The sequence below is a fragment of the Megalopta genalis genome, chromosome 9 (assembly GCF_051020955.1).
Source record: "Megalopta genalis isolate 19385.01 chromosome 9, iyMegGena1_principal, whole genome shotgun sequence".
Lineage (NCBI taxonomy): Eukaryota > Metazoa > Arthropoda > Insecta > Hymenoptera > Halictidae > Megalopta > Megalopta genalis.
The window spans coordinates 18705293-18726468 of NC_135021.1; the positions used below are offsets into that span (position 1 = coordinate 18705293).

General features: G+C 38.7%; 1 protein-coding gene across 3 annotated transcripts in view; it reads right to left on the reverse strand.

Annotated features, from left to right (window-relative positions):
* Ptx1 (pituitary homeobox homolog Ptx1) overlaps positions 1-21176 on the reverse strand; it is a 53493-nt gene extending 32317 nt beyond the window's left edge. The window contains exon 1 of one of the 3 annotated variants that reach the window (XM_033477963.2): positions 19059-21176. In XM_033477963.2, coding sequence (XP_033333854.1) covers positions 19059-19353 — 295 coding nt within the window. In that variant the 5' untranslated portion in view covers positions 19354-21176. The remainder of the gene's footprint in view (positions 1-19058) is intronic. The other 2 variants (XM_033477961.2, XM_033477962.2) reach the window with 2 other exon arrangements.

Consider the following 21176-nt stretch of genomic DNA (forward strand, 5'->3'; position numbering starts at 1 on the left):
AATCGTGTCGCATATAAAAATCGTGCGTTGCCCAGAAAAGTGTGAGTACGTCTTTTAAAATATCATAACTTTTTGCAAAGTGGCCTAAGTGACCTGAACTTTTTCTTAGACAGTTTCTCTTAGGTATAGTTTTAGCGTGTGCACATGGCTTAGAGTGAGTGCGAAATAAATATGAGGCGCCGCTAAATATTGCTATATAATATTTATATATATAATTAGCTATATTAATAGCTATATTAACAGCTATATTATATTATAACTATATTATAGCTATATTAACAGCTATATTATATTATAACTATATTATAGCTATATTATTATTATAGCTATATTATATTATAGCTATATTATTATTATAGCTATATTATATTATAGCTATATTATATTATAGCTATATTATTATTATAGCTATATTATATTATAGCTATATTATTATTATAGCTATATTATATTATAGCTATATTATTATTATAGTTATATTATATTATAGCTATATTATTATTATAGCTATATTATACAGGGTGTTCCACAAAATACACCGATTGGCATGCGCGCAATATCCGAAGCCTGAGGAAGGACAAACGTTTCGAAACCCACAAAAAGATACCGGTCGCGTCGTTTAAATACAAAACGTCTCATTCCACCGTATATCGGTGATCGGTTTCGCGGATAATCCTGATCCCATTGTATCTCGACCGCGTCCGGCATTGTCCGGTAAACTTTCTCCAGTAAGTAATTACAATATCGCTGATAACGCCCCGCCCGGCCTTAAGTACACCGCGCGCGGAATAGTTTCTTAATCTCTACGATGGGCAAACAGATCGGTTACCTATTTGATGTGCTAACCGTGGAACACGTGTAAAGATCTACCCACGGACGGCGGCCATACAAGGATAAGCCGTGTTGCCGAAGAGGGTGGCCGAGAGTGGTTTGTTTGCCAGGGCCAGCCCCTAAGGAAAAGCGTGCACGCCGCGCCGATGCCCCGTTATCGGCGATGCCTCCTCGGCAAACAACAATCCTCTCCGGCGAGAGCTCGGAACATGAGCTCCGTGCAATTTGTCACGGATGCAACGTAAACGAGGAGAATGTGAGGAACGACGTCTCGACCTAAATAAGCGTTGCGAGGACGCGATCGGAGGACCATTATCGTCGCCTCTCTTAACCCGTTCGATCGTATTTAGAAACGCCTCAGTCGCGTATTTTTGAAACACCGTGCAAGTACACAGCGCGACAAATAAGTTTATTTTATTGTAATATAATTTTATTAAGCAAATTTGTTTGTATTTACAGAACTGTCGAAGGCGTGACTGTCGCATGAGTTGATATACATAGTGTGCGAAAATTATGGTATTTCCTGGAAATGAGGGGTTCCTGAGGTGATTCGAAGTAACTTTTTCCTTTGCGAAAATTTTCTACGAGGCATCGTTTACGAGTTATTAATGAAAAACGCTGACCAATGAGAGGCAAGCCAACGAGCGCGCGGCGCCCAGTTCCGCTCATTGGCTCGGCCGTCTAGCACCGCCTAGCGCCAAATGAGCTCGCCATTCATTGGTCGGCGTTTTTCCGCAATAACTCGTAAACGAAGCCTCGGAGAACTTTTTTGTAAAGAAAAAAGTTGCTTCGAATCACCTCGGGAACTTTAGGAAGCTTGGAACATTTCCGGCGGCTGCGACCGCTTCTTTGGAACGATCGACGCGCGACGATATTTGCTCGTGTTTCAACATCGACGAGAAACTTGTTCAGGGAGAACTGTTATAACTTTGCTGTTTATCAACGGATCGAACCAAAGTTTATACCGTCGGAAAGAGGAATGTCGCAGCTTTCAAACGCCGGTCTAAAACCGTAGATAGCGCTGTTAATTACCGAGATATGCTCCGAGTCTCGGAACATATTCGTCGCACCGTGTGTACGAGGCGTTCGTGTCTGTTGTACAAGTTTTTATCTCTGTTTATTCTGTTATACAAGTACCGCACACGTGCTACAGTACACACGTAGCCCACAGCACACACACGTAGCCTTAACCCGCGCGTATAATAGCTGCAGCATGATTTTTCAAACATAAATACGCGTCGCTCCGCGCGTACGAAACGTACGGAAACGGTGGAGCACGCTTCTCTTTCACCTGCGCAAGTTTTATAGATAAATCGCGCACGTTGCATCGCGATTTCCATGATATTCGACGTTCAAAAAAAAGAAAGAGAGAGAGAGAGCTTCGGAAATATACATATAATAGTACCGAATAATAATACTTAATAATAAATACTGAAATCGCCGCGGAGAGGTGCCAGTCTATTCTTTTTTTTTTCAATCGGTGAAAGATTCAGCCGATTCGAGAATCCCGCGTCGGAAATCACAAATATATGCATAAATATACGACGCGATAAATACCGGGCACGGCTTTTGTTCACACGTGTCACCGCTTTTATTCTTTCTGAACGTAAATATACGTTCGGTAATCCCGCGCATGTCGCCGCAGCCGAGCTTGAATTGTAGGTGTAGAACGATGAAACACGATGATCGGCGCACTAAAAATGTGCTTCTCGATGATGTTTTGATAAAAGCGGCGTGTTACAACGGCCGAACTTCATCGTTCCGACGCCTCGCGTATTATTTCAAGATTAGAGTTAATCTTATAATCCACATCCAGATCCGACACCCGCTGTTAAAGCGGCTTGCCCAACCGGATGAGATTTATAGGCCGCCATCTTACACGTTTCAATATATAAAATCGAAAGCTGTCCCTTCCGCGAATGCCTGAGCCACTCCTCACCCCCTCTCACCCCCCTTCAGTCTTCTCGCGGTTGTTTGAAACTATATTTACCTCATGGTTCTAGAAATACTTTTTAAAATTATTTAATTCAATGTCAAATTTGTTTCCAAGCTTAATGCTAGAAGGGATTTTATTTATTTATTTTATTGTTATTTATTTGATTTATTTTTTCGGATATATTTGTTTTAAATGTATTCGAGCGTGCTTGAAATCACTTGGAATATTATTTAGCAATTTTTTAAATATGTTTTTTAAGTTATTTCTGCTAGATACGTCAATGGTTAATAACGAATAGTCGAATGAACAATATATATGCTCTCGGTCAAAGTAGACCCGAGCCTCGCTGCTTCTATTGACCTTTTTCTCAATTTATTGTAACGAAAGTTAAATTAAGTCTATATAATTTGTTTCTATATTAAAAATTTCCTATTTTCTACAGATTTTCTAAAAATTGTTTACTATATCCATACAAATTTTGTATAATCCTATATTATTTAACTATAATAATAATAATAATAACAATAATATTTAATAATAATTTCTGTAATTAAAGATATTATTATAACTCAAGTCAATATAATAATAATTTCCGTAATTAAAGATTGGTGCCTCAGAGTCACCACTCGGGTGCAAAGGGTTGAATCTTATATGTTTTTCTTTCATTTTAATATCTCCTCTATTCCGATAGCAGACGGTTGATTGTCAGAAACGGTTACAGAAACGGTCTTCCACTCGGAAAAGCGGCGAGGAAAGCATCGTCGCGTCGAACAAGTAAAGGATATTCGAAGAAAGGGGCCGCCGTTGCGACGGTTTCCTATTCTATCTGACATAAAATCGAATGCAGTTTTCACGAGCTGCCCCGCAGAGTTCTTGGACGCTTAAAATGTCGTATTCGTTTGACTGTTGCGCCGTTCTCCGCTTCGGATCGACGCTCGAGTTATAATACACGATATAAAAAAGACACCGGAAGCTCCGCGAAGGACGGAGAAATAAGGGTTATTGTATCATATATACAATATAATATCATAACCAAAATTATTAGAATTATTAGAATTATTATTATATATATATTCTTAAGAATACATATAATAATAATATAATAATTCTAATAATTTCTTAGAAGATAAATAAATACAGATTACAGTGTTTATTGTGAATTATTGCTGAAATTCATATCTATGAGTAGAGAAACGGATTTCGTTTCGACTTAAAAGAACGAGTTTAATATATTATATTTATATATATTAATAATATATTATACTAATACTATATTATATATATATTATACTATATTATATACGTATATTACTATTATATATTAATATTATATTATACTAATACTATATTATATATATAATATAGTATTATTATTAGTATATAATATAATATTAATATTAATATAATATATATATATATTCTTAAGTGACACCCAATATTGAGCGAGCACTTTCTAAAACGCAATAACATTTTTAAAACCGTACTAAGACATTACTGTATTTCAGATCCCTGCAATGAACAATGTGTACACGCGAGGATGTCAACTCAGAGACGGATCGATGACGAAATAAAGAAACGAGAAAGAGAGAGAGAGAGGATCAGAGAGAAAGGGAAATAGAGAGAGAGAGAGAGAAAGAAAGAGAGAGAGTGTGGCAAAGGACGGCAGCAGAGGGTCGCCGAGACGGGCAGTAACTCACAAATTTATTACTTTTCCCCGCGGCTTCGAGTTATTTTATGTCAAAGACAAACCGGCCATGTACGAGCCCGAGGGGGGAAGGCGACGAAACGAATATCTCAGCTGCTTCGTCGCATTTTTACACCCGCGGGATATATTAGTGGACCGCTAATCCGCACGGATTTTACGGGGCGGCTGTGCATGCGACCGGGCGTCGTCGCTCCCGGCCAAGACGACGAGGCGTCGCGACGCCGAGGACACCCGATGTACTGTTTTTTTTCGTTTTCGACTCGAATAAACTCCATCGATTCCCGGCGGAATCGAATGAAATCGAACGGAATCCGATTTACGTTTCTGTTGACAAGATAACGGCAGTAATCATTTATTTACCGGAGTTACAAAATTTTCTGATAATTCCATTAATTTCTTAGAAGGTAAATAAATACAGATTACAGTGTTTATATTGTGAATTATTGTTGAAATTCGTATCTATGAGTAGAGAAGAGGATTTCGTTTCGACTTAAAAGAACGAGATTAATATTATATTTATATATATATTAATAATATATTATACTATATTATATACGTATATTATTATTATATATTAATATTATATTATACTAATACTATATTATATACATATATTACTATTATATTATATTACTATTATACTATACTACAATATAGTATTAGTATGATATATAGAATATACTATAGTATAACTATCATATTATATCTAATATATAATAATCTAATATATCACTATATATATATTATTATTATATATTATATATTAATATTATATTTATACATAACCAGATAGCTGTTTATTTACAAGTATACCATTAAGTATTCCATAAGTCTGTGCGCTTTTAATTTCAATTTAAATTTCCACATTCACTTACAACGAAAGAAATTATTATTATTATAATTTAAAAGGTGTACAAACACTTTTGTGGGCCACTGTACACGTGTATAGGGTGACCTGTACAGCGAATGACCACTTAAGCTGCGCTAATAAAATTGTAAGTTCATATAAAATTCATTTAAACTATATCCTCGTGCTAGTCAAGATCAACCGTCGCATAAATTGTTCACGAACAATAAATCTTCGGAATTTGTGAAAGGACCCCCCCGTTGCATTATTATTAACTGCCAGCATTTACAGAAGTTGTGCCCAGGAGTCAAGTGTGCAAGAGAATTTCACGGGAATGACTAATTTCGTGCGACTCTCGATGGACCCCACAGCTGCGGGATACGATTATTTTAGCGACCCTCGCCAACCCTCTTCGTTGTTGAGTTACAATCGCGACACGGTCCACTAAACACCCACAATTTTTACAGAACGCGCCCGTTTTATCCGTTTTGTCCGCGTACAACCGTATCATTGCCGGACGATTATCGACGAATTGTTATCGTACCGCGTACACTAATTTTTTCTTCTTTCTTTTTGTTCTACGAAGCACTTTTTCAGAACGACGCATATTAATTGCGCCAGCTGCGGATTCACTGTTAACGCGTGATCAGGGTTCGTACTTGCGAGGATGATATATTATAATTATATTATTATTATATATATATATATATCATAATATAATTTATTATTATTATAGTATATTATTATATTATAGTATTATAGTATATTAATAATATTAATAATATATATTATACATATTAATACTATAATAATATAGTATTATAATAATAATATACTATAATTAGTATATTATTATAGTATATTATTATACTATATTATTATAGTATTTATTATTATTATTATTATTACTATTTTATATTATTTTAAATTTGGTATAAATTATAATAATATTTTATAAATATATATATATGCATAATAAAAGCAAGGTTAAAGATTGATTAATTGCAACAACAGTAGTTGAAATAAAAATGAAAATAATCGTTATCCGCCAATTGGTTAACTAATTATCATAGCTAATAATAAATTACGTTACCCACTATTACAGCTAATAATAATTAACAGCGCTATCTTCGAACATGTCGATGAAATCGAACGAATTAGCTTCTTTCTGTTAAGAAAATAATGATCTAAGGCGATTAAAGGTTAAATTCGCAGCTGTTCGATTTTGCGAACCGATTTGCAAACCGGCCAAGATCCTAATGAATTCAATCTATCAGAGTTATAAAACCCTCCCCGGGGGAGGGGAGGAGGAGGGGGGGGGGAGAGGAGGATTATAACGAGAGAACCACTGCGCCCGTAATCTCCGATATAAAATTATCGATGGAAGCGTTATTTCGGTCCTGCTTTCATTACCCGGAAATTTTACCAGCCCGGCAATAAAGCTTGTACCAATATCCGCGGCATCGATCAAGAGATATTTGACGAGGACTGACATTTACCGTTAACGGATTTACCATTACCGTAATATTTTCTTTCCCAACAGATTCATCTAATCGTTTTATCAACGAACGACGTTAAATTGTTTTCGCGGAAGCCTGTCTTCACCGTGCCGATGAGAGATGACCGTGTGTTTTATTATGGCTTCGAGCATGAAATACCATCGCTTTTTTCTTTCTTTTTAGAACAATCACGAATTGTACGTGGCAAAATGATTATTACAGTTTAGAATGTTGTTTCGTTGTTGTTTCTGGAGAGTAATGTTTATTACGGAGATATTTTTGAACGGAAATGGAAATCGCCTATTATTTATATTTGTACCATACTGTACTATAATACTATATATAATACTGTAATATAATAATATGCTATAATAATGTACTAATTATAGTATATTATTAATATTATAATACTATATTATTATAGTATTAATGTATATAAATGGTAATACTATATATTATTAATATTATTAATATACTATAATAATATACTGTAATAATATATACTATAATACTATATTATTATAGTATTAATATGTATAAATAGTAATACTATATATTATTAAGATTATTAATATAATATAATACTATAACATAATAATATACTATAGTAATATACTAATTATAGTATATTATTACAGTATCAATATATATATATAAATATTAATAATATATATATTATCAATATTATCAATATACTATAACACTACAACATAATAATAATAAAATACCTAAATTTATACTAAATCAGCAGGTGTCCTAATACTTTCGTAATGGGAATACCGTGAAAATTCTCACGAGACAGACACGTCAAGAAAATCGAGACCAGCAATTTAGTTGGCCCGCCTCCTAAACATCGACGCGTTCGAACCATATACTGCAACCGCACGGATTTCCTGTATCCGTGTTCCTCGAGTGACCCCTTCGAAAAGTCACGAATGCGTCACGTAGAAAAGCGACAGGATCGTCGTCGAACCGATCTTGGAATGACGGACGAGCGCAGTCGGCCACTTGATAATCACCGAGCTGGCTGGCATCCCTTCGGCGAAGGAAAAACCATCGCCCGTCAGGGGTTGAAGTACGACCGCGTGGCAGTAGCACCTGCGAGCGCAGGCTGCTTACGATCACCTAATCTCGTAAGCCTTAGCTTCCTTAGGAAGTCGTTTATTAGTGAACCGTGCCGATCCGCCGCGCGCGCGTCGACGACCGAGCAGCGGAATCCCTGCGCTTTTAAAAAAAAAATGTCCGCGCATTCGGAAACACTGCGGTCGATCGACGATATTTTTGGTCCGTGCTTTCTCGGAGACGAACGAACCGGTCCCTTGTTTCAGCTCCTCGCCCCGGGACGAGTGATCTTAAAATTGTCAAAGCGTCGTTTTTGTTTATTTAACGTTTATTTATTTATTTAACCACCGGGGTTTCGTTTTTATACTAACTCAGAATTGAATTTTGCCGGTCTAAGCAATTTTGATTCGACGGAGAACGAATTTTCGATAGAATGTAACGAAATTGTTTAACGTTTATTTATTTATTTAACGACCGAGGTTTCGTTGTTATACTAACTCGCGATATAAATATATACGAATAGAGTAGAATTGAATTTTGCCGGTCTAAACGATTTGATTCGACGAAAAACGAATTTTCGATATAATATAACAAAATAATAGCACGTTTTTTATACGATTTTATTTTCTACTCGGATAAACAAAGCTAAATTTTCTACTAAATTCTCTACCATTGATCTACTAAATTTTCGTTATAATAAAAATCTATAAGTTTTCGCTCAGATAAAGAAAGGTTAAAGAACGAGAGATTTTTATTCTTTTTTTGCTACTGCAAGTAATATCAAAATTAATAAAAAAAAGTCATCATCTAGTAGATTAGTCGCTCTATCATCTAAAAAAGAATAAATCCAGTCATTTAGTTCGGTTCTAAAAATATTATTGCCTTTTAAGCGAATACACTTTCGCGGACCACCGTAGCTTTGTTTATCCAAAATTGTCCGGCACCGTGCCGGACAATTTCACGGACAGGGTCCTGGTTAACCAATTTGTTTAGTTTGAACGTGACACGAGTGCGAGCACATGGGACCGATAATGTAACTCGAGAAGCAATGCGTCTTTCCAGTTTAACTGCGCGCGTTGCGAGACGTTTTTCGGAAAACCGTTCGGATAGAATGTCTTGGCGGGGAGAGTTTTAGACAGCTTGGCGCTACACACATAGGAAAAACCCCCTGCGGCCTTCTGGGCGTCGGAGGGAGCTAATTAATTAGGCTGGAAGCGATGCTTCCTGGTGTCTTGGAAGTAAAACATGTGTTCGCGTCAAGGTTTCACTGTTTTATGAGTTCCTTTATGGATGTTGTAGCTTCGTGAGCGATGGCATTCGGATACGAAAACGTACGACAGAAGTTAAATAATATATTTAGCTAAATAATATTAATTAAGTATATGTAAATATTATACAAATAATGTAAATTAAGTATATATAGATATTAGCTAAATAATATAAATTAAATATACATATATATAAATTTTACCCAAATAATATAAATTAAATACTATATAAATATTACTCAAATAATATGAATTGAATAATATATAAATATTACCTATATAATATAAATTAAATATATATATAAATTTTACCCAAATAATATAAATTAAATACTATATAAATATTACCCAAATAATATGAATTAAATAATGTATAAATATTACCTAAATATAATATAAATTAAATAATATATGAGTATTACCTAAATAATATAAATTGAATAATGTATAAATATTACCCAAATAATATAAATTAAATATGTACAAATATTACCAAAATAATATAAACTAAATACATATAAATTTAACCCAAATAATATAAATTAACTAATATACATTATACTTACAATAAAAGGCAAGAAGTTAAAAATTACGAGACTATTTAACAATCGTATTAAAAAACGTTAATAATCGCCTTAAATTAACTAATATATATTATATTGATAATAAACGGCAAGAAGTTAAAAATCAGAAGAATTTAACGATCGTATTAAAAAATTCTAATAATCGCCACAGATCGCCATCGATTCTAAAAATGTTCTGAAAAATTCGACTAGTGAATCGCGTTAGTTATTTTTTTGTGGGGGGGAGAGGAGGTGGAGGTAACCTGCTATGTTGTGAGACAGTTCTAGAATTACAGCTCTCGAATTCGACGAGGTTTCGCGCGACGGTTTTTCTCATGGCCGCCTCCTCTGGCTCGGGTGTCCTCGGTTCTCCCACGTTCGGGCACGCACAGAAATTTACCCCAAAGCGAAACGACGACCCCCAACGACCGACCGACCGACCGACCCCTGCGCCCACTTCAATCGAAACCCACTCTTGTGAGCACAGTCTACGCAAACCTCGTTTCCGAGCAAGACGGGCCGGGTCGGGCCGGGCCGGCCCGACCCGGCCCGGGGCTTTCACCTTGCCACGGCAGCTGAGATAATGGGAAGGAAATCAGTTCATTTCTATGTTGATCCCACCGGCTTGGTTCCTGTCGCGCTTAGAAGACCGCCCACGATTGCCTCGGTGATCGAGAAATTCGAGCCGGAAAATCGACTTGATAGCCCCGGCTCATCGGGAGATTTAACTAGCCGCGGCCGAGACTCTATAATATTCGTACTATGGATCGGGAAAGCTAGTTGTCTATGATATTGGACGGGGAATATGGACGTCTCGAGGGTTTCTAGAAAAATAAAATGGTCCGTCATTTGCAGCGATAATATGGTTAATGGTGAAATTCCGCTTGAATTCTTTGTAGAATTTCGCGCGCGTTCGTCGCATTTTTCTCGTTCTGATTTCGATTTATTTTCTGGATTTTTGTGAAGGTCTTCTTCTTTTTATTTAAATAATTACGTTTAACAATTAGTCGCATTGACGTCTGAGTAAGTCGTTAGCGACATGTTGCTGGATGTTGGGTAACCCTTTAACTATTATTGCCGGTCATAATTCTTATTCGTTAATATATATATATATATATATATATATATATATATATATATATACATATATATTTATTTATTTATATTATATTTATATTATATTATTATATATATAATAAATTGTAAAAATTTAGAATTTCACTATTGCCACGAAATCTCGTTCACTCGGCTTATGTCAATCTAATGTCAAGTATAATAAATTGTAAAAATTTAGAATTTCACTATTGCCACGAAATCTCGTTCACTCGGCTTACTCTGTTTCACAGTTGCACACAGCACATGAATTCTAATGAAAAGGGTGTCACCGTCTTAAATTTCAGGAGCGCATTGATCCGAGAGATCGCACGTCGAAACGGCAAACAGAGAGAGAGAGAGAGAGAGAGAGAGAGAGAGAGAGAGAGAGAGAGAGAGAGAGAGAGTCTGCGGCGAGAGAAGAGTTTCAGCGTGGCCACCCTGGGGAGAGCTAGCGGCTAGCCGAGCAATTTGTCAACACCATTAGAGGAAGGCAACAAGGGTTGACTTTGGCGCATCTGCCAGACTCGATCACAGAGGCATCGCCATAATAAAGGGGTAGTTAATGACTGCCGTGGGGGGTGAGGGACTCGATCGGAAAGCCTGTCGAAGCCGTATGCCACCCTGTTGACAAAATATTGGGATATTGGCATTGACCGAACGGGATAAAAGATTTTACGAAGGGTTCCTTCATCCTGATTTGACCGCGAGAAAATCGCAGTCGGATTTAGACGTAGGATAAACGTGCTGTCACTGATCCGTTTTCCGACGAGTAACTTATTAAGCTGCACACGTTTCTCTCGGTGTTCTAATCTAGAACTGTCAACAAATGACGACGATCTCTCGAATAACTCGTAAAATATTTGTCGTATGAAAAAATGTTTCGGGTGGAAGTTGCATGGTTTCTAGGGAGGGATATAGTGTTGCAATCAGTTTTATGTTATTTTGTTTTTTCATCAAGATACGAAGGTCACCTTCAATTTTTTCAATGGAACAGTTAATATTTCCTCCCGAATTCGGATAAATCGTTAAATTCTACGTAAAAAAGTATTACACCAAACGGAGCCTAAGATACATAGTTTGTGAGATATTAACGCAAGTAAATTACGGTCAGGGTGAGTCTCGTGACGCGACGACCTTGAATAACTCGTAAAATATTTGTCGTATGACAAAATGTTTCACAAAATATCCTAATCAATTTTATGTAACTTAGCACATTTCTATAATCTCTGACAATCGGTAACTATAAAAAAACAAACCGCGAAACTCAATAAATAATGAAATAATCGTATCTCCTCTTCCAAAAATTCTCCATTTTTCAGCAGAATCTTCGCGTCAATTAGAGAGACATTACCGTAATTCCGACTAAAACGTTGCACAAAGATGGCGGCAGCAATCCCGAATCATCGGAAATCCCGATTCACTCAGCCAATCAAGATGGCGGCGCATTGAACGGGTCTCGAATTAATCGGATCGCATGGAGCAGGGACCCTCTCTCTCTCTCTCTCTCTCTCTCTCGCTCGCTCTCGAGAGAGGGGTTGCACGATTCCAGTGAACAGTTAAGGGAGAAAAGTGCTCGATTTTGCAAAGAGCAGAACCGGGTGGCTGCGGTCTCGAAAGTGGTAGCCGCCGCGGCGGCGGCGGCATGGCACCGGGACTGAAACTGAAACGGGGGGGGGGGGGATAGGTGGGATGCCATTGGAATAAGATCGGGTTTAGCCGCAGTGTCGGGTTCGAGCCCCGGATAAGTCTGCCTTATCCCGATAAGCCGGTGAGTTAATGAATCACAAAACAGGTGGTGGCGCCACTGAGAGATTGTCTTTTCCGTCCTCGACTTGCCCGGTACGTACGCGCGCATCCGAATTCTTTTCCGCGCGGCCCGATGAAGAATTTACTCTCATTTACTTTCTTCTTCTTCTATTTTTTTTCTCTCAGACCCCGCGGACTGATAGCAGAAAAATTCGGCTTCGGTGTTTGTTCACCGCGTTCTTTATCTACGAGGCGAGGCGCGTCGGCTCTCCTTCGCGGAGCATTTCACTCTCCGAATGGAAGGCCGCCTCGAAACGCCTGGAATCTGGCAACGATAAGCGCCGAACGGAATCCTACTTGATTCTGTTAGGTTTGTTCTGTAGGGAATGACGGATTTTTAAGTGAATACATCGGGTTGAGAACTACGGTTGAAATGGGGGGAATGAAATGGTTGCTGAGGCGATTTGAAGCAACTTTTTCCTTTGCGAAAATGTTCTACGAGGCTCCGTTTACGAGTTATTAACGAAAAACGGGGACCAATCGGAGGGCGAGGGCGGCCAATGCCGCGTCGCGCTGGCCGTCCGACTCGTAGAACAGTTTTGCTGAGTAGAAAGTTGCTTGAAATGATCTCAGGAACATCTCAGTGTCGGTTAGCATTTTTTAACATTTTTTTAGACACCCTGTATAGTGCAGAGAACGAGAGCAGATTATTTCCTAGCCGCAGATGATTATGATAAGCTGCGGATTTTATTAATAGCGCTCTTCGTTCGATAGAATTTGATCCAATTGTTTAATTTTTTAATGACTTTAATTTTTAATGTGTTATTATTACGATCGAGTTGCGAAGAAGCTGATCACTTTAATCTAAAAATTCCAAAATATTCATTTAATAATCGCCTGAACATTGCAAGAATAAAATAATATTCCATATCGTTGACATAATTTCTGAATGATACTACTTTATCGTAGGTACCATATGTTTTATAGTTCACAATTGTTTGGTAAAAAAAAAGAGATTCACGACTAGTTCAGCTTGATATCTTTGGAAATGTTTGAATACGCCGCGGCAAGATAGCGAAATTATTTCTAGCTCGAGATACGAAATCAAAAATAAATTAAATAATAAATAAATAAATAAAACCATAAAAATTGCGACAGACAAAATGAAAAATATAACGGCTATAAATTAAAAGCGGCTAAACATAAAATAAATAAAATAATAAATAAATAAATAAAAACACAAAAATTGCGACAGATAAAATAAATTTTTCGTTAAACGATCGTTTTATCAACGAGCCGATAAATTTCAACGTCAACTTCCTAAAAAAGAGAGAAGAGAAAGAATAAAAAGAAGAAAAAGGTTTGCAATGATCTCTGAATCATTCTCTGAAATTTCGAAAATTCGCTTCGAATAATTCCGCATAAATTCGTCCCACAATCTAAGCATTCCTTCTAACCACGTGCACTAATCAAGCCGTGTCTCGAGATCCGTTCGATTCGATTAAAACACCCGACTCAAGAACAAATCAGCAGATAAGTCGCCGAAAGAGCTGTGTATCTTCTCGTAGCATCTTCAAGTTTTCGCTGGGCTCGCGCCGGCGAAACGATACCGACGAAGAACGCTCGTCAAATCGACGAACCTGATCACGCTATTTCGACGAGCCTAATCGCGATATTTCGACGAGCCTAATTACGATATTTTCGGCAAAATTGCCATAGCTCGATTAGGCGCATCCGACGCGATTCGTCGAACAGTCTCGCAGTCTCTTGTTTTTCGACGTGGACGAAATTTCGCGATTTGAAACGTAAACGTAAACGCGTCCGAAAATTTTCGTTCGTCACGCGTCGTATCGGCGCTGGAATAACACGATGGGCGCGGTGCTTATCAACGCTATTCGTACTAATGTTTTATCTGTGCTCTCGGCTGGCACCTGACAAGAACCGACACCGACGCACAATGTTGCTTTATCGGACGAAAATGAAACGAAAATGTTCAACGATACTGCAACGAAATCGTCGCGCGACGACTCTCTTATTAATATTCGGACGTCCTGCTATTCGTCGTACAACGAATGTATCGTATTATTAATCAATATTATCAACCCTTTGCACTCGAATTTTAACTGTAAATCTAAGATCATTTTTCTCAAATTATGGTATTTTTATTTCACACGACGAAGCACATAGTTTCTAATAACAATTTTTATTTATTCATTGCAAATACTTTCCACGCGATTAAATTTGACTTGAAGGAACGCCGGGCGTTTTTCCATTTCAGGCGATTCTTCCATCGGAAAATCGGATTCCATAGAACGTTCATTATAGTTTGCAATAACATAAAATTTATTTATTTATCGCGCATGCTTCCCACGCGATTAAATTTGATTCGAGGGAACGCCGGGCGTTTTTCCATTTCAGGCGATTCTTCCGCCGGAAAATCGGATTGCATAGAACGTTCATTATAGTACACAATAACATGAAATTTATTTATTTATCGCGCATGCTTCCCACGCGATTAAATTTGATTCGAAGGAACGCCGGGCGTTTTTCCATTTTATTCCTCCGCCGGAAAACCGGAACAAAGAAGTTCAACCACCCGAATTATCGCGAGAATTATCACAAAAATTATGGCGATTTACTAAAAATTATCGCGATAATTCTTAAATTAAAATTGCCTCTATAATAGTTATAGCAATTGCGTTCAAAAGTTCGCGAGATCACTCAAATCTCGATTTTCCATGAGCGCGCGAAGAATTGCAGACCGAAAAATCGTGCACCGTGAAAGAAAACGGAGCATGCAGTAATGTCTTCCTTACTGACGCTCAGATTGTCCACTAAAATTGACAATTTGAGAAGAGGAGATACGATTATTCGAGCCTTGCGGCTCGTTTTTATAGTTATTGACAATCGCGTATATATTGACAATCGCTATATTATAGCTATATTAATATATCTATAATATAGCTATAATATAGTTATTAATATATCTATAATATAGCTATAATATAGTTATTAATATATCTATAATATAGCTATAATATAGTTATTAATATAGCTATATTAATATATCTATACTATAGCTACTAATATAGCTATTAATATTGCTATATTAATATAGCTATAATATAGCTTCTAATATAGCTATATTAATATATCTATAATATAGCTATAATATAGTTATTAATATATCTATGATATAGCTATAACATAGTTATTAATATAGCTATATTAATATATCTATACTATAGCTACTAATATAGCTATTAATATTGCTATATTAATATAGCTACAATATAGCTTCTAATACAGCTATATTAATATATCTATAATATAGCTATAATATAGTTATTAATATATCTATAATATAGCTATAATATAGTTATTAATATATCTATAATATAGCTATAATATAGTTATTAATATAGCTATAATATAGCTATTAATATAGCAATAATATAGCCATGAATATAATTTATTTATTATAGTTACATTTATTTTTACAGTTATAAATTGTCCACGATTATAAAAATGAGCCGCAAGGCTCGAATAATCGTATCTCCTCTTCCTAAATTGTCCGTTTTTCCGGTCAATCTGGGCGTCAATTAGAGAGACATCACTGTACCCGCGATTAGGTTCGCGTTATATGCAAAAATTCGTCGCGTCGGACGGCAAAAGATTTTCTGAAATGACGCGCGCGATAACGAGGAAACGACGCGTCGCATGATTTCAGCGATGGAATTCGCGCGCGAGTATTTTTTGTGTCGGCCGAATCGACGACGTTCGATAATGTCGCAAATAATGAAATCACACGAATCGACAAGCCTCGTACAAGCGCGATTATGTATCGCGATAGACGAGCGATGAGGAGAAAGCGACGCGAATCGCGCGCGTATCTGCCTTTCGAATCGACACGCGGATAAAAGCAATTACGCTTGTGACACCTGTAAAGCCTCGTTATAATATAAACAATTCCCCGCGAACTTGCTCGCGCGTTTCTTCTGTCCCGATCGATCGGACAATAGTAATTAATAGTAATTAATTTGATGCACATTAAAGTGAATTTTGGTGACGCGAATTTTGCAACGGCGACACGTTCCACCGTTTTTATTTAATACGAAGAAATTTCGCAATGTTCGAATCACTTCGAAACGTGACAATTGATATAATAAAAATATATATAATAATAGATATAATAATATAATAATAGATTGAGATAATTAATAGAGAGATTTAGATCGTGATCGAGGCATGATCTAGAGATTGCGCAGATGCGCGGAGTTTTCGCTGTTTGGATTTTTTAACCCTTTGCGATCGAGAGGCGACTCTGAGGCGCCGAATATTATTGTATTTATTATTATATTATTATAATAATATTCGGCGCCTTAGAGTCGCAACTCGAATGCAATATTATTATATCTATTATTATGTTATTATAATAATATTCGGCGCCTTAGGAGTCGCAACTCGAGCGCAAAGGTTTACAAAATCCAAATACCGAAAACTCCGCGCATTTGCGCGATCTCTAGATCACGCCTCGACGATCTCAATCTATTATTATGTTATTATATCAATTATTATATTATTATATCTATTATTATGTTATTATATCTATTATTATATTATTATATTATTACATTTATTGTCACGTTTCAAAGTGATCTTAACATTATTAAATATCTTTGTATCAAATAAAAATTGTGAAACGCGTAGCTGTTGCAAAATTGGCGTCACAAAATTCAATTTTATGTAAATATAAAATGCATCAAGTTGCATAAAATGTAAATATTATACTATACGTCGGAAGAACTATTTCGAATCTCGAGTTCAAATTGTCTCCGACCGCAAAAAGGGTTAAATGCTTCGGTGTAAACGTTGCTGTTTTAGTTTCGGTGATTTGCGAATTTTTAAATGGAAATTATCAGCGATAAAAATTTGAAATTTAATATAATAATAATAATTTTGCGACTTGGACACTGAATTGTTCGCGAACGCGGCGTTCAATTCGAATGAAACGGGAAGTAAAAAATTATGTACATCGTCATTTGACTTTGCAAGCATTCTAAACAAATTCTCGGTAGAATTTATTCCGTGATTCTCCCTGCTCTTCCCTGCCGAATCTCATGGGATAACATAAGAAGTTTAATCAGGGGTTAAACAACGTGTTAACCCTTTGCAGTCGGAGCAATTCTAATTCGAAATGCAGAAGATATTTTCCGATCTACAATGTTTCCATTTCATACGATTCCAATGCACTTTTATGCACAGGGAAGTGCATAATGCTTGCAGCTTCAACAGTTTCTTTTCTTTTTAAAAATATGACAACAATATATAACAATTTATTATTTAAAAGTAGTGTAACAATTTTTAAGTGGCGTCACGGACTCGCCAACTCGAGTACAAAGGGTTAAAAATCACGGATGTCGTCGCTCCGCGTCGCACAGAATGCGCCGAAACAACGGAGTCTAAATTATAGCTGTCCTCTGACACGAATTTACTATAATTATAGTACTTTATAATCTATAATTTATCTCACGTTTTTCTATATCTATATAATAATCTTTTCTATATTCTATATATAATAATCTTTTTCTATATCTATATAATTTATCTCCCTCGATCAACTGGATCGCAATTTAGGGGATGACGGGACGGCATTTCTTAACCCTTTCCACTCGAATGCCGTCTCCAAGGCGCCACTAAAAATTGTCGCGTTTCGCAATAATTATATCAATCGAATTTCTTCATATTTGGAAGAACTATTGAAAGGAAACCGTTGTTGCAACAATCACACAATTCAATTTCATACGTATTTAAATTATATTTATTATATAAAATGGAAATAAAGCGGATTAGAAGAATTATATCAGATTTTCCGTTGATTTAGCTCCGAGTGCAAAGGGTTAACCTCGAAGTAACCTCAATTCGACGGACTCTGAAAAATACAGTAAAATTCTCCCCAATTGATGCTCGGATCGCGCACAAAAAAAGTATTATATAATTATTATATAATATTATTATATATAAATTATATATACATATATTATATATAAATTATATAATTTGAGAAAAGAAGACGCGATTATTCGAGCCTCGCGACTCCTTTTTAATAGTCGTCGACAATCGACAACCATAAAAAAACGAGCTACAAGCATCTCTAACAATCACATCTCCTCCCAAATCATGCCGCAATTGTCCCAAACTCGTTTCCCGAAATTTTCGCTTCCAAGCGTCAATTACGGAGAAAAATGCACCGTACATCATGTCCCGTTGACGAAACGTCATGGCGACCGTTTCGAGTCGTCGAAAGATGGCCGAAACGTTCAAAAAAAAGAAGCCCGCCGAAAATCTCTAAAATCGTCGCGCGCGATTGATCATCGATCGAAAGGATCATCGCCCATCAAAGGATCATCGATCCCCCGAAGAAAATATCGATCGCGGCGCGGCTTAAATCGAAACGAAAAAAACAAGGAAGCCGCGTGGGTCCTTTGGTATTGTGACCGACTCACCACGTTTCAGTTTTTCCAACGGTTCGTGCAACTGATGAATAGAATTGTGCACCATGGTGGTGTCGTGATGCGAGTTCCCATGGAGATCGGTATGGTGCATCGTCCCTTGGAAATGATCGCCGTGTAGGCCGGCCATGGCCGAGGCCGCGGACGCGTGCTGATGATGCTGGACCGATAGACCGCCGGTCGTCGATCCGGTAACGAGATCCTGGAGCAACAAATCCGCGTTCCCGCCGCCGCCGACTCCACCCCCGGCGAGTTCGAGGCTGCCCCCGCCCCCGCCGCCCCGCTCCATGCTATAGAAGGTTAACGTCGTGTTGACTGATCTGCGGAACGCGCGACGCAGGATCCAAGCTCCCTTCGCGTTCGCGTCGAGAGTCAAGATGAACGAACGAGAAGGCGGACGCTTTAAAGGCGGCTTTTCGTTCACACCGGATCGCAGTCGCGACGACGTCCGAAAACGACGGCTGCTCGGTAAGACGGGGACACTTTACACTTGGCGACGGCCGTCGGCGATGAACGCTGCGCACGGGTTACATGGATGAGAACGCGGGCGGCCTTCTCAACGAATCCGCTCGGCCCGAGCGTGTTCCGCCGGCGACTCGACCGATCGCGACTCGAAGGTAGACTCCTCTGTCTGTCCGACTGTCTGTCCGTTGCGTTCACTCGTCACAGGTTCCGTTGACATCAGTGCTATCTTGATGGGCGACTCGTCAAAAGGTTAGCTCGCCGATCCGACGTTCACCGTCGCTGCTGCGCGTCGATTTATCTTGTTGTTCAGCGAACGATTTCACGCGGATCTTCGACGTGCACGCGCTAAGGATTCGTCGTCCTGCGGCAACTGTTTCCATGGATCGGTTTATTGATTTTAGTTGCGCTTTTTTTTCACCCTGATTCCCGTCCCGATTCCGCTCCTCTCCGAAGGACTCGGCGCGACGCACGTGTGCACCAGCGCTCTCTCGGATACAAGCAAACTAAGAAATCAGATAACCGCGACGGCCCGCGACGGCCCGCGACGCGTTACGTAAGGATCGAGAGACGCGACGGGAATAGTGGGAGACTTTGAGACACCCGCGACGGAAAGTAGGTTAAACGGTGCCGCACTGTGTAACCGAGTTCGACGTGTTTCGCACAATTCTTTTTTCAAGATCCGATTTTCTCGCTCCGATCGAGTCGAGCAATGTCTTGGCAATCTCAGTGTCAATAATCACAGAGCATTCTTCCAACTGACGGAGGAGGAGGAGGAGGAGGGGGACGTTGATCGACGCAGCAGAATTCAGCGTCGCATTCCGGTGCACAGGAAATGTTGTATCCCCACGTCAAGTCCACGGCGAACGATTTTCAACGATTTCCACAGAAGATCCCGCGCGGCACCGCACTTCGTGTTTCGTTTCGGCCGCCGGAACAATATACACTTGCGTTAAATCACCACCGAACGAACGCGCCACCCGAAGACACCCGAGAGCCCGGAACAAACCGGCCGACACTTTCCGACGGAGTACGTATATTGGTCACTGGGACGCGGCGATCGTTCGCGAACGTCACCGGTAGACGACTACTTATCCAGGCAGCGTCGCGGCACAAGACCGGTAGCAGTATCCCTCCGTGAAAAGTCACCACGAGGACCGGCCCCGACACCACGGACACCGTCGATGCTTGACGACGACGACGACGACGACGGTGCGTTCGTCGTCGCTCGCTCTTCTTACCTTCGCGAGCACGCGGACGTTAAGGAACAACGGAGAACCGATAGAGAAAGAGGGACAGACAGAGGAAACGTAAGAAAGCGCGAGTGGTGCCGCAGGTCGCGGTAGTATAGTCGGTTTTCGTAGTAGATGGAACGTGTAGTGGCCGCGCGTCGGTAGTAGGTGGGTCCGCCAGGCTTAGCCGGTTGAGCCTTTCGGACTGCCTGCCGGCTTAAGTCTCTAAGTCGGTAAGCCGAGCGGATCTAGTGGTCTTGGCTGGTGCACTGGCTGCCTGCTATCCTGCCTGCCTGCCTTCCTTGCTTGCCGGGCGGCCTGCCTGACTGTCTGACTGCGCCTCTCTCCCTGGCTCGCTCGCTCTTACTCCCCACCATCCGCTCCTTCTCTCTTCCGCTACTCCCACTCTGCCTCCCGT